General features: G+C 38.9%; 1 protein-coding gene across 1 annotated transcript in view; it reads right to left on the bottom strand.

Annotated features, from left to right (window-relative positions):
* Positions 1-14,456, bottom strand: part of ncor2 (nuclear receptor corepressor 2) — a 147,176-nt gene that overhangs the window by 56,560 nt on the left and 76,160 nt on the right. Inside the window, exons 9-15 of the mRNA XM_084727921.1 lie at positions 12,459-12,525; positions 10,326-10,498; positions 10,037-10,130; positions 7,642-7,820; positions 6,881-6,935; positions 6,669-6,767; positions 161-294 (exon numbers count right to left, since the gene is read on the bottom strand). Of these exons, the coding sequence (XP_084584047.1) occupies positions 161-294; positions 6,669-6,767; positions 6,881-6,935; positions 7,642-7,820; positions 10,037-10,130; positions 10,326-10,498; positions 12,459-12,525 (801 nt within the window). The remainder of the gene's footprint in view (positions 1-160; positions 295-6,668; positions 6,768-6,880; positions 6,936-7,641; positions 7,821-10,036; positions 10,131-10,325; positions 10,499-12,458; positions 12,526-14,456) is intronic.

Below are 14,456 nucleotides of genomic sequence, written 5' to 3'. Positions count from 1 at the left end.
GTTCAGCTCTCACAATGTGGAGGAAATGTTTTCACTCTGTCAGTGTGCTTTTTTATTGAATCAGTGAGTAAGGTCACTGCCACAGCACAAATAAATACATTTGGTACAAATGAGGGGACTCATGACTGGAAGGTTTAGTAGATATTAAAAAGCGACTCACTTCATTCCATCTTCCTTGTCTTCAGCTTCATTTTTTTCTTCATCCCTCTCTCCCTCCTTCTCTTTCTCCTCCTTCTCCTTGTCCTCCTGGCTGCTGCGGTGCACTTGTTGTTGCTGTTGCTGCTGCTGGCCGTGCTGTGATGAGACAGACACAAACAATAATGCACATCATTACAAAGATAATCCCAGGTAACTGTGGACTTGCAAACAAACAGCTTGACCTCCCCCGTAAACTGGACATCTTAGAGCAGCGGTTCCCAAACAACGTGCTGTGGGACATACAACTACAAAAAAGCTGTGAATGAATTTTTAAATTTACAATATATGTACTTTACATGCACTCATTTTTCAGTACAGAGGAAAAGTCTGTATCCTAAAAAAAATCCTTTGAAAATCTTCAGTCAAAGTGAACCCCAGCTTTAGAGTTAGGAGACTGGGGGAATTAGGGGGGTGTGACACATCAGTAGCTCTGATTGACTGACTAGTACTCACTGTCTCTGTTGCTTAGTTGGGTTATACAGTAGAGGCTATTTTGCAGGAATGTGAATTCAGGTATGCTTTGAGATTTCGGCTTGCCCCTTTGGTCTATCTTGGGCACAAAAAATTTAAAAACCACTGCCTTAAACTGGCCCAACAGATTTTAAAATCTGGTTGCACCACACACAACAATAGAAACCTCAGATTATCTTCTCTTTCATCTCAAACACCCACACACTACAAGATTTGAAAATGTTGCACACCACAGGATATTATCAAGATTATTGTGCCAGAAGGAACAACCTTGTGTGATTTCATGGGAACGTGATTTCATGGTGAAGCTGTAGATGTAAACAACAGATATGAATGTAGCAAAAAAAACTTGCTGTAGTAACATGAACGCTTTGCAACAAGAAGAAACAAAGGCAAAAGTTAAACAAGTCTGAATGGCAATATTTAGGGGGAGATGCGGTCAACATGGGCTGTCTATTCTTCAGGGAGAACTAGAGGTGAGATTTTAATGTCAGTTTTCATCAGCAGTTGTATGCAAGCTAACATTAGCCACATGGGCTAACATGTTTACAGTTGCATAGCAAAACCTCTCTTTCACTTCAGCAGTGACATAATCATCCAGATTTTAAGTCATAAATATCAATCATATTTGATAATTCAAATCAAACATGTTTAATAAATATCAAACATGTTTGGTATTTATTTAAATATCAAACATGTTTGGTATTTATTTAAATATCAAATATGTTTGATATTTATTTAAATATCAAACATGTTTGATATTTACAATTCAAAGTCAGCGAGAATCTGGTCCAGTCAGTAACATTAAGATAATGTCGTAGACGCCTCACACTGCAGGATCATGTGAACAGATAATCTGGCCAGACCAGCCTCGAATCAAGAATGCCTCTGTAGTTGTAAGGAAGGGTAAAACGGATCCAAAATCTGCCAAATTATCCTCAAGTGTGGGGCCAGCTTTAGACACACACACATCAATGTGCAGATGCACAAACAAGAAAAACAGGTACAATTATCACCTAAATCATTTTGCCCATTACTCAAATTTTATTTTCTACAGAAAGCAGATTACAATCAGTCTGTCTGTCAGGCAGTGTGTCTGAAAGGTCTGACTTTAGAAACAAATCTGATTTGCCTGCAATTTGAACAAAGACATATAATTCAGTGTGTGGACATACAAACATGAAGCAGATGCAATTATCACCTGAATCATTTTGCATATTATTAGTATTTGCATAGTATTTTGTTTGTTATAAAAAGCAGACCACAATCCACTAACAGGGTAGTAACTGTGGTAACAAGTTATATTAAGATGCTTGTAATAAGCATTATTAAAAGTAACAAAGCCCTTATAAGATGCTTATTAGCATCCTGGGTTTGAACCCATCACCCCCCCCCCGAATAACACTACATGACTGCAAAACCTATGTGACAATGAGTGAAGACCGTAAGTACCTCAATAGGTAAAAGTGATTGTTTATAATAATTACAAGCCACAAGCCATCTCTCTTAACCACAGACATTGTCTGCTTGTTTGCAAACAGTGAGTGAGGAGGAACTTCCTGTGACAGACATTTTTCAGACATACCTTTGGCACACAGCTACAGGCGGTATCATGCCTGTCTAGCTTGCTTTTTGATGAGGTGACACAACAACCGTGAGGCATCATGGTGTTTGCAAAAGCACAGCAGGATGAAAAATAATAATTACTATTTCTGACATGTCTAAAGACATGATTTCACTTGTTTAAAGTAAAGAATAGTTACTAACCTAAACAATCCTTTTCATTTTCTGCATATGCAAAAACAAAACAGGATATGAAAGTTCAGAAATTTGCTCTTTAAGCACCCAGAACCACTTCCTTACCCATTTCCTGCCTGTCTGGGCTTTTGGGGTTAGAGTTCAGATTAGAACAGACACGCAGTCGGACCAGAAAACCTGAAACACTGCTTAAAGGGACAGTTCACCCCAAAATCAAAAATGCATATTTTTCCTCTTACCTGAGATTTCTGCCTTCTCTCCAATATAACTGAACTAGAGGCATTTTTGGTGCTCAAAGCACCACAAAAATTACATCTGAAAAACTCAACAGCAGTGTTTCTTTCCAGAAATCATGATGCAGTTACACAAGATAATCCACAGAGCTTGTTGTGAGCAGTTTCATGCAGGACTTTTTATCTTTCTAGCAGAAAGAAGTAGCTCCTGTAGAGTCTAACATTCTACCATAAACAGAAAACAGTTCCTATATGAAACTGCTCACAACAAGATCTATGGATTATCTTGAGTGACTGGGTCATGATTCCTGGAAAAAGATATTGCCGTTGAATTTTTCAAATGTATTTTTTGGTGCTTTGAGCATCACAAGCCGAGGGCCATCTAGTTCCATTATACTGGACTGAAGGCAGACATCTCTGTACATGTTGCCAAAACTCTGTGAGTCACACCAAAACTATCTGGATGGATAAACAGCACTAAAGGTTAGAGTTGCAATGAGGAAACAATTTCATTAGCGATTAAATTGTCAATAATTTTCTTGATTAATCTTTTAGTTGTTTTGTGTACAGAATGTCCAAAACTGGAAACAAAAGGAAAAAAAAAAAAACGATGACCACTGCCTCTAAAGCCCAAAATGACATCTTTAAGCGTCTTGCAGAAAATATTCACATGTGAAATACTTAAATAAAAAAATGTGGACATTTTTAGTAAAACATGACTCAGAATGATTAACCAATCATCAAAATAGTTTAATATAATAATTTAATAATTGACTAATCATTGCAGCTTGACCACAAGTAAGAGTATTTTTCTATTTTGGGTGAGCTGTCCCTTTAATATAGACCAAGCAGACATGATTATACTAATAAGGACTTCTAGTCTTTGATGTATTTGCTCTCGCTGCCTTTGAGCTAAGAACATAAACCTTAGCTGATCTTTTTAATAAAAACAGACACATGACATGTGGCGCCTGGCGAGGCAACTCTAAGAGAACAAGAGAGCAACCGCAGAAAAGAAGGCGAACAGTCAGGCAGCAGGGAGATGAGTGAGTTTAAAAAGCACCTTTCACACACAGAAGCCACCTTTTTCTCTATTTGCACATCATCACAAGTCCTCTGTTTCTCTTTGAAATCAACTCAGACAAAAAGCAATTTGAGGGCCATAACTGAGCAGAACTTAATGGTCTCCAGCCTCAGACACATCATCATCAGCCTAATAATCTCTGTCCACACCGACAATAGTTCCACCAACGATCTGTTAGCACTGCTAGCTGAAAGCCCAACAAAAGGTGTAGTTAAAGAAGACAACAGAGTAGCCACTCCACTGCAGCACAGTAGGGAATATAAAGGCTCCAAGGGGGCTGGAAACACATTAACATTTACATTAAGCTATTACTCCACCCTCACCACCTCTTCACTACCAAAGCATAATCTCTGTTAGCATTTGCAGTCACTCTGACATATTGCACTGCACTCTCTGTTCCTCCACTGCAGCTACCTCCCTCTGTGACTGTGAGCTATTAGCACTAGCTACTACTCAGCCAGCAGGTAATGAGCAGAGGGTTGTTCAGGAGAGATGAGGCGACACCGTGCTCGTCGTACCCACAGGAAAAGGTCGCCAGTAAATTAACGTGCCATTTCCTCAGCGCTTGCCACCATGAGATTTAACAGCTAGCACCTGATCTGAGGATAAGTAATAACTGGGAGCTCATTAGCAACAGAAATGACCTCAGTGTTAAAAAAAAAAAAAAAACTGTCAGTACAGAAACAACGCTGACATGATGAGGTTGAGCAAATTGTGGCACTTGATCAGCACAGCTGTGCGACCTTTGGTGTTTCTCTTTTTTTCCTCTTCATCAAAGGATCACTACATCTGTGGCTCAGAATAGCTCACTGCTCTGCAAACACATCACTATAGCTGCTAACGTTTTTAACTTCAACACATTACTAGTATAAAAAATTTAAAAAACTCAATACGTCCCCAATATGTCAAAAAGAAAAAAGTTTCAAATTTCAGACAGGACAGTAAGGACTAAATTGAGGTCTTAAATGAGCACTTGCTTATTACTTCTTTTAAAGGTTTGGTACTTCTGAAACTATTGAATGTATAATTAATGGAGATCAAATCATTTTAAATACATTGTATCAAAAAAGGATCAAATTACTGATATTTTTGCAAACTTAATAGTTCCAATGTTGGTAGTTATTTTAAAGGCTATTTTACACCACTTGGAGCATGGCGGTGATATGTGCACTGCACGTCATGCTGCGTGTCGTTATACAGACTCCAAACCCACTCATCCATTTCTGAACTGAATTACAGGACAACAAATAAACAGGATGTGCTGTGAGTAACGCGCACATGGTTGCTAGGGCATTTGTAGGTGGTTACTAAGCAACGTGCACAGGGGACAACCTGAAAAAGGAATCCCGATGTCTGGGCCGAAAATGGTGAATGATATCATCCAACTAGTTCGACTGAGTGTATAACAGTTATATATTTTCTAATTCATCAGGTACCTCCAAAAAATAAGACAGGAAAGGTTCATATTCACTGCTGCAGCTACAGTGTGCTGCGTTTGTATCTGTAGTTTGTAACTACACAGAATCCATTACCATTTTAATTAACGTATTTTGGCTGCTGCAGATAGTGTGCAGTACACGCACAGCAGGCATGCTGTATACGTGCTGCATGCAGTGTAAAATAGCAGCCAGGCCGTATTCAAACATTTTAAGCAATACAATGCCCCATTTTCACTAGTTTTCAAAGATTTTATATCCTTTTGCATGTTGTTTTTGTTCAGATATCTCTTGTTTATCTGTGGGCACCCTAGGGTGTCAAAAATGACATCATCATATCTTTCGCATTTGGTTGTGCAGCTCTGAATTTTTGTAACTAGGCGCCCACTGCGCATACTGAGCTTTTTATGTCAACATGGACGCCATCTACAGTTTTGCCAGATCGGTTTGATGTTTTCCAGATGAATAATTGCTCAAAATCCTCCCAAACTGATATAAAAAAAATGAACGAACCATTGCAACAGTATTGTGGTTTGTCAAATTTCTTCAGTGACACAATGATAAAACACTTCAACAAGTGAAGAGGCTGCTTCATCCAATGCAACTACAAACTAGTTTCCATTTGTGCGCTCTGAAAAATGAAGAAAAAATAAGGGACAGCTCAAATAACAAAGATAACAGGTTTTTATCTAACTTGGCAAACGGCAACAAGACTTGACTGTATGCCAACTCAAAGCACATCCCTGAAACACACACGCATAAATAGGGAGGGAGAGTGAGAAAGAGAAGAAAGAGAGGGACCGCAGGGACAGCAAAGAGACTCTGAACTGAGCAGGAAAAAAAAAAAAAAATGATTCGTAGGTAAGCAACAGTATTTACAGTACACAAATGCAATGTTCATGTTTACATCAGCATTTACTACTGTTGCCAGTGCGTGTGCAGCCATGTTGGATAACGAAGTTCACCCAGTAAGACTTCTTGACTTCTTGCTTATTCATTAAGTATTTTGTTAGTACAACCCCTGGAGTTTGAGAACACTGCAACAAACAACACATTGAACATAAAGGTCTTTGTGCATGCTCATTGCTCACACACCACAATTTCTCGCGTGAGTATAAACAAAGGTCAAACAAACAAACAATCGTATTCTCTGCTGTCCAACTGGATAAAATCAGTCTTTCCTCGCCATGTAAGAGAAAAATGGGGGCAAAGTTAGTCATGGCTGTTCCTGCCAAACTTGTTTGAAAACAAGAGAACAGCATCAGGCCTGAGGTGAAATGACTGAAATGGAAATCCAGTTTTTAGTTACTGTCATTAGATAAGTGACAGCAGCTGACTTCTTGGTTGCCTAGCAATAACAAAAGGAGACATGCAGCGCTTCTGCCTGTGCAGAAAAAAAAAGGCTGAGTGGTGCCCGTCAGATTTTCAGGCCTGCATGTTGTTTGATTGAGCATCTTTTTGAACTATCATCTTGAAAGGTGAGAGTACCTGGCTTCTTCCTCGGCGTCTGTAGTTCCTCCGCACTATGTTCTTATAGTTCTCATTCTTTTTGGTCAGGTAGTAAAAGAGGACACACTCTGCCACGGTCTGAAACATGAAAGAAATGTCAGTTTTTCTTTTCTTTCTTTTTTTTTAAACAATCATTTGCTGAGATGACTGGATCAGTCAGAAAAACACCATAAAAGAAAATGAATCAATACCTTTCTCTCCAGAAAAGAGGCAATCAGACCAAAGTTTTTGGGGTGCTGGATGAACCTGTGGGAGCAGAACAAAGAGATTCTTACAACTTCCTACTGAAATGATTCAAATAACTGGCATTTGCTGAAGCAGATCAGAGAATAAAACAAAGAGAACCACTGATGGGGTGACGTCTGTGCTGAAACAGAAAAACAAATTCAAAATGAAATCTCTTTCATTGATCCTAAAGCAAAAAAAAAACTGGCCTCAAACATTACAAAAAACAGTCATGAGTGATCAAATCTCTTACTGTATATTTTGGCTCAGAGTTATTAGAAGAAGAAGAAACTGAAGCTCTTCCTCTTGCATGTGGGTAGCCTTTACAGGCACTGATTTTACTGTGTGGGCTTGATTCGATTTGGCAGCTTGAAACGCCTCCTCTCGTTTCTCACGAAAGGGGAAGATTCACTTCCTTACCAACAACTTGTGGACCCTTTATCGGTCACACATATTTCACAGAAAGTAAAGACACTCTGTTGTTGAAGCTCTACGCCTACAAAATTAGAAAGATGCTGGAAGGCAATATGGGCATTGATAACAACATTAAAAATGTACAGAGTTTAATGTGGAAAGCCTGAGAAAAAACAAGGAAGGTTTTCATAAATTGTATTCTGGGTGCAAAATCCCAAAATGTGACCATCAAAAGATTTTTTTGGGCAACAAAACCCAATCCAGCTGCTAGTGAATCAAGACTAAAGGAGACATTTTTCTACGTTTGCCTTACTTCTCTCTGAAAGTGTCCTTCTCCTGCTCGCTCCACATGTTCATAACCTGCCGGTCCTTGTACACCTTCATTGGATCGTCCATCAGGCCGTTCATGTTGATGAACTTGATGCGCTGCTGCTCGGCGTCAAACAGCATGGGAGGGATGACGGCCAGCTGTCGCATCTGCTTCTCTGTGTTCTGACACACACAAATGCCACACACAGAAACCGACATCCTGGAGTGAGTGGGTTGGTCTTGAGAGGGAAACAATCTGACAGCACAGTGCTTATATTGGCATGTGCTATATGAAACCCTATGTGGTAATGCAGTGTGTTTTGAAGGGTGCAGGAGTTCAAGAGAGGATGTTTAGGGTGTCTTGTTGGCTCAGCAGGTTAAAGCGTGTGTCAAATGTCAACAACTGAAAACAGACATCTTTCCTGTCACTCTTTCTTTTACAATCTAAAAAGGAAAGAAATGAGACAGTGTTTGAGGTCAGGAGAGGACAGAGACGGCAGTAATGGAAGGGCACTGTGCTATTTTGAAGAGAAAGGTAGAGAGCCTTTCTTGAGATGAGACAAGACAATCTGATTGGACACACTGCTCAGCCTAATGGGACCTGGCTGACATAAGAGGAACAGGTCTAATGTGTGACTGACTAGTGGATATCACGACACTGTCTGCTCAGAGCACCAATTACCCTCAACAGGGAGAGCAGAGTGTCACATTGTAGGAGTCTGACACCTCAGGCCAAGCAAATCTGCTGCATATGATGAGCAAGATATTTATCTGCTGAGGTCAGCGAGCATGTTTGCATTTTGTGTGAATATTATCCAACAAAACAGATTAATGAATATATATTCTATGGTTTTTATGAAAAAGATTTTTTAAAACGGGGGCAAGTTAGGTTTTAACTTGAATAATCAAAGTATGAACCCTGTCAGAAAGAATTTGTCTGATATGTTTGAGGTCAAGACAAGGTAATTTCACTGCGTTTTCATAATTTGCTTCAGAGGACATGAGAGAAAGGTTTCCTGGACAAGGATACTTGTGATAGTGAACCTGTGGATGATGTCATGAAATCACAAAGTTTTAGTTAACCATTAATTGTCACATAAGTAAGTGTGATTTATGATCCAATTGTCTTTTTCTGGTTATATTATGGCACTATTATAAGCCAAACATATTTCTCTTTGCCTTTTAGGCTTTTGAAACAATAACTGCACAGAGCAGATGTGACTTAAATGATAACTTTAACATAAAAAGTCTATTACTGAAATATACAAAGATTGACAATGACAGGTATCAATAATTACAATAAAAAGTGCCAATGGCTAAAACAGGTCATATCTTTGTCATTCACAACCAAATTTTAATTTAAACAAATTTATAATAACATGCTTTTCCATCCACTAACAATTTTTGAATATTAGAAGTTAAGTGTCTCAAGATGAACACAAGATGATTAACGTTGAGCCTTAAACTGTGGAAAACAACGTGGAAATGGTAAAATATGATATTTCTGTTAAATTCATACAGCTGTTTTTATGCAAGTGAATGGAACTGATTCCAGCATTTCTGCAAAATGACTGCTGTCACCTCAAATAATCGTGATCAGGTGAATATATAATAACTGTGAAAGGCCTAACTGAAATGTTTCCAGAGGCATCTAAAGCTGCACATATTACATGGTTATGATTTTGTTGCCCTTGCTGACAGTCTCCATTTTCTGCCTCTAATTTTAGATTCATCATAGAAATATTATACAGAAGACACAGACAATAATTACTGTTGCACCAACAGCTGACACTGTGTGTCAACTGTGCACATTATAAATGGAGGAAAGAGAAAGGAGGGGAGACTTTAAAAAAAAAAGAGACAGGCAGTAAAAACCACCAGAAACTATCAAAGTTTTGGGAGCATTTCAATTGAAAGCAGCTGTGCTGCTGTTGGGCTGTGGTGCCCTTTAAGGGCTACGATTTAGCTTTGGCTAACCCTGCTCACTTAACTACCACAGATACTCCAGTGGCACACCAAAGCATCTGCATAACAGCTGGATTATATGACAACATGGGGTGGCAGATGCTTCCAAAACAAAACTATGCTGCAGTGATTTAAGATGGCTCGAGTCACATTCCTGCAGGCTGCTTTCATGATTCTGTTCCTACTATCTTCAATACACCAAACTGCAAGTGAAACAAGTAAACATTATTATATATATGCTTTTGTATGTGGAAGGCAAACGTTAACATGTTTTAAATGTGAAGTTCTCATCCAGCACCTCAGAGATGGGTATTAGTCCTAGATGTCCAGATGTTAGGCTACTACAGCACTTCAAATGTCAGTGTGATGGTGTGAACACTGGTACAACAGAAGAGCAGGTGGCGTGTCAAACCATCTTTAACAGAAGAGCTTACCTCATGCTCTGATATTCCATCAATGATCTCAGAGACTTCATGTTCACTGCGAGCTGCAGATGAGGTCAGCCCACCTCCTCGCTGCCCAACACGGCTACAGAACAAAAGATACAGAAGACTGTCAATCAAAACTTCCAGAATATTACCACTGCACAGTGAAATAAATGCACAGTAATTATTTACAGCAACAGTAACTGGGAAACAAATCAAAGTGATTAAGTCACTTGTAGAAATTAAAGCGCAATCACTGTCTGCTGTCAAAGAGAGAAAAAAAATCCTGTATTCTCACCTCTGCATGCGCTCCTGCAGCTCTCTCTGCTTGCGGATCTCTGGGAACTGTTTCTCGTAGTATTCCCGCACCTTGCTCTCCTTGGCTCGGCGCCGCGGGTTGTTTTCGATGCGCTCCACCTTCTTCTCCCAGGCTTCCATCAGCTGGTCATAGCGCTGGCAAAACTTCTGTTCCTGAAGCGCCACAGAGAGAAAAAGCTCTCAATCCACTGCAGATCTACACTAAAACATCAACACTATCTCTTTCTGTCTTCCCTTTGATGTCGAGACACAAAACTAATGGAGCATTCAGTCTGACAAAGTACAATTACAGAACATTTAACAGTCTGCTAGAACACGACATCCCCCAAAGCACAGAGTGATATTTCAGGCTGCTCTAACATTTTTGTAAACACTGTTTATTAGTTTTCTTTTATCAGAACAAATGACAAGGACAGATAATGTTCCCACCCCCACTTTCTAAAATCCTTCTCAATGACACAAACAAAGCATTACACTAATACGCATGTTTAACTAACAAAAGATGAACATATGTAATAATGTTTCCAGATTTCCTCAAACATGTTTTGTCTATTTCTTATATGAAAGTTATCTTCTCAATTAACATACACGATGTCCTTTCTTTGATCCTTGGCCTATTTATTTTCTACAAATAAAGAGCAATAAGCCATTTTGCCTGCAAGATGCATGAATTTGACCGACTGCTTTTTTGTTTACTTGTTTGTTTTCTGTAGATATCATGATAATATCGTTCATGAATTCTTTTGATCTTGTTAATTGTGTAGTAAAAAACTGATATTGTGACAGCTCTAGTTGTGGACAAACCAGGACATCTGAGGACATCACCTTGGGCTTTGGAAAACACTGATCAACACTTGTCACCCATTTTTTGACATTTTATGGACCAAACAACCAATCGTTTAATTAAGAAAATTATTTTCCAGGATAAATGATTAGTTGTCTGGTCCATAAAACATCAGAAAAATGTCAGGTTTGCCCACAAGACAAAGAAATTCAATTTAACAGTAAGAAACCAGAAAATATTCACATTTAATTTTGTCTTCTTATTCTTAAATAATTACTCAAACTGATTGACTAGAGAAATAGCTGGCATTAATTTGATAATCGATTAATAATCAATTTATTTATGCAGCTCTAGTTGGAATGTCATATTTTCACTTTTGATTTGCATTGATAAAGGCTGCCCAAACACTGAAAGATTCTTATTTTTCTTTTATTATATTCAGTTTTCTTTCTGTTGTGTCCCACCTCTATGTGCTCAGAGGGGGCAAAGTGAGGTGTTGGTATTCCTGAGGGAGTCTGGCCTTGAGCCACGACTCTGGCAGACGACAGCCCCGCTGTTTTCCCAGCTTCCTCACAGGCAGGCTGTAAAGCAGACCATTAAACCTGGTGGAGACACGACCCTCAGAGGGCTCGTAAAACCAAAAGGTGATGTCTCCCCACACTCTGCCCACGAGGAGCGACCCCCCCCCCACTCAAACACAGCACGGGAGAAGACTGGACGCTCGCCCACGACTTTCATACAGGTGCTGCATTTCAACTCTTCTTTCTGGCCTCACATAAACTTGCAATACATAACATACGCAGAGCTGTGAGTTGTTGCTGGCACCATCTCTGAGGTTGGAAGGAGTTAAAAAGGCTATTTTCTCATCATATTTCCGACTCGTGGATAGATGCAAATTTCATAGTAAAACTGTGGTCTTGATTTCCAATAACGGTTTTCAGTCCAGCCAGTTGATTTTAAGATGTCTGCCTGGCTCTAGCATCAGAGCTCACCCCATTGATCCCTGCTTTATTTATAGTCATGATCTTTGGCTCGGTCTCGCTCAATCACTGGCAGGCAAGAGCGCAGACGAACCCTGTATGATGCTCATTATATGTGCTTGGCTGACAACAGAAGTATTTAAAAGAAAATCAAGGTTTTTCTTTCAGATGAGAATTTTTTTTTATCGCTTCCCCCAAGGCAAAGTACTGACAGATCATACTCTATTTCTTTCTGGTCCGCCTAAAATGGTCACTGACTTCAAGGAGCAGCTGGCCCAGTTTCACACCAGTCATCCGTCATGGGCCGAGTCCCAGCAGAGAGTCAAAAAATGTTGAGTTCTCCACTTACCCACTGCTTACGAGCATGATTTCTCCTCTTGAAGTATAAGATGAGCTTCTTCCTCATCGCCTGGTTTCTGAGAGGGTGAAGAAAGAGAAGCAGAGGGAGAAAACAGAAGCAAGGGGATAAGGTGAGGACATTCAAGACAACACTTCATCACATTTGTCACATAATAAATCTAAAGTCCCTTTTTACACTGGACAAAAACCTACTAACATCTGGCTTTTGTCTTCAATGGGAAAAGGTACAATCAGTATTCATTCTTAGGTCAAACGATTCTACAGTAACCACAGTTAGAGATCAGACAGTATAAAATTTTCACATCACAATTATAGTGAACCAACTTATAATGGTTATTAGTATTAATGTGGTGTTAATAAACCGTGATGAAGATGTTCAAACAGTACAGATACACACAGTCAAGTTTTATATTGAAAACCTCTCAATGATTTTGTTTCTGCATCACATCCTTTGCGATGTCAGTGTTTTTACTGCTGCAAAACAAATACCTGTTGCTGCTGCGTCTGCATCAGTCAGTCCGTAGCTAACTTCAGTTAATGCTAAACAATATTTACTATGAGTTTTTCAAAGTGCTGTAATCAAACGATAATACTGATCGTCAGGAATTTTATCACAGTTTATCATGAAACCTATTACTGTTCCATCCCTAGTCACGGTCATTTTATATTTCACTTAATCCTTTTTTCCATTGTTTTTAGGGCTGCAACTAACAATTCTTTTTATCATTAGTTATTTTCTCTGTTAATTGTTTGGTTATTCGGTCCATGAAATGTCAAATGGTGAAAAACGTTCATCAGTGTTTCTCAAAGCCCAAGTTGACGTCCTCCAATGTCTCCTTTTGCCCACAACCCAAAAATATTCAGTTCAGTGTCAGAGAGGAGTAAAGAAACCAGAAAATATTCACATTTAAGAAGTCGAAAGGAGAGAATTTTTACTTTTTTTTCTAAAACCAATTGATGACCAAAGTAGTTGGCGTTTCATTTAATAATCAAATAATAATTAATTAATCAATAATAATTAAGTTCCGTCTTCTTCACCCTATCAGCTGAATGTGAGTGAAAATACAGTCAGTGACGCAGGAGAGAAACTGAACTTCAGACCACAGAGATTCAGTTAGAAGCCACAAAAGGAATGTAAGCTGAAAACACAGACGCTTTCTCTCTGCTCACACGCTGTAATAATTTAAAGATTCATACTGAGAACCTCTCAATGATCTGAAATGATGCGCTGTCACTGTTTTCATTGATGGCCACGTCGCTGCTGCATCTGGTAGACTGCTGCTAACTTCGGTTGATACTAGACAGAATTTACTCTATGGATCAAAAAGCTAGGGACAGAATAAATTCTAAACAAATACCTTTTAAATTATCCACTAACAGTAATCAAGTTGTTGGATTACATTTTCATTTTGGGTCTTTTCACATATGCCAACATATGGAAAACAATTTTGAAACCACAGTCATTCTTCCGGGTTTGTTTACTTTACACGCACAATACTTTGCCTTGCTGTAAGTCATCTTCTACTGCCTCCGTTTCCTTTGTGCACACTGAAGAAAAAAGTAATTTTCTCATTAAGAAGAATGTAGTATCCTCAAAGCTTATGGTGACACACTGTCAGAAACAAGCCAACGACATGCAGCAGCGAAACTTGGGGTTCTTCAGTGTAGTCTACTCAAACAATGAGAAACAGTCTGCTAGTGATGGAGACAAAGAACAAATGTGCACAGGGAAGCCGGTTCACGTAACACTCTCTTTAGCAGGCTCTTAGTGAGGAAAAAATAGTGACACTCAGTTTCATTACTTTATACATATACTTTATATATATACTTCTATATATATACTTTATATAATAAATATAAAAATGTCAATCAAATGGTAATCTGCATAAGAAATAAATAAAAACAAAACAATTCAGTTGTAGTAATCATCCATTAATAGTGATAGATTTGAACCAAAAGTGGAAATCAATATAAGAGATTTCCGATG

The sequence above is a fragment of the Lutjanus erythropterus genome, chromosome 10 (genome assembly GCF_056507025.1).
Source record: "Lutjanus erythropterus isolate fLutEry1 chromosome 10, fLutEry1.hap2, whole genome shotgun sequence".
In the NCBI taxonomy this organism is placed as follows: domain Eukaryota; kingdom Metazoa; phylum Chordata; class Actinopteri; order Lutjaniformes; family Lutjanidae; genus Lutjanus; species Lutjanus erythropterus.
The sequence above is the reverse complement of the archived record's forward strand: the minus strand, read 5'-3'. Positions and strand labels throughout refer to the sequence as shown.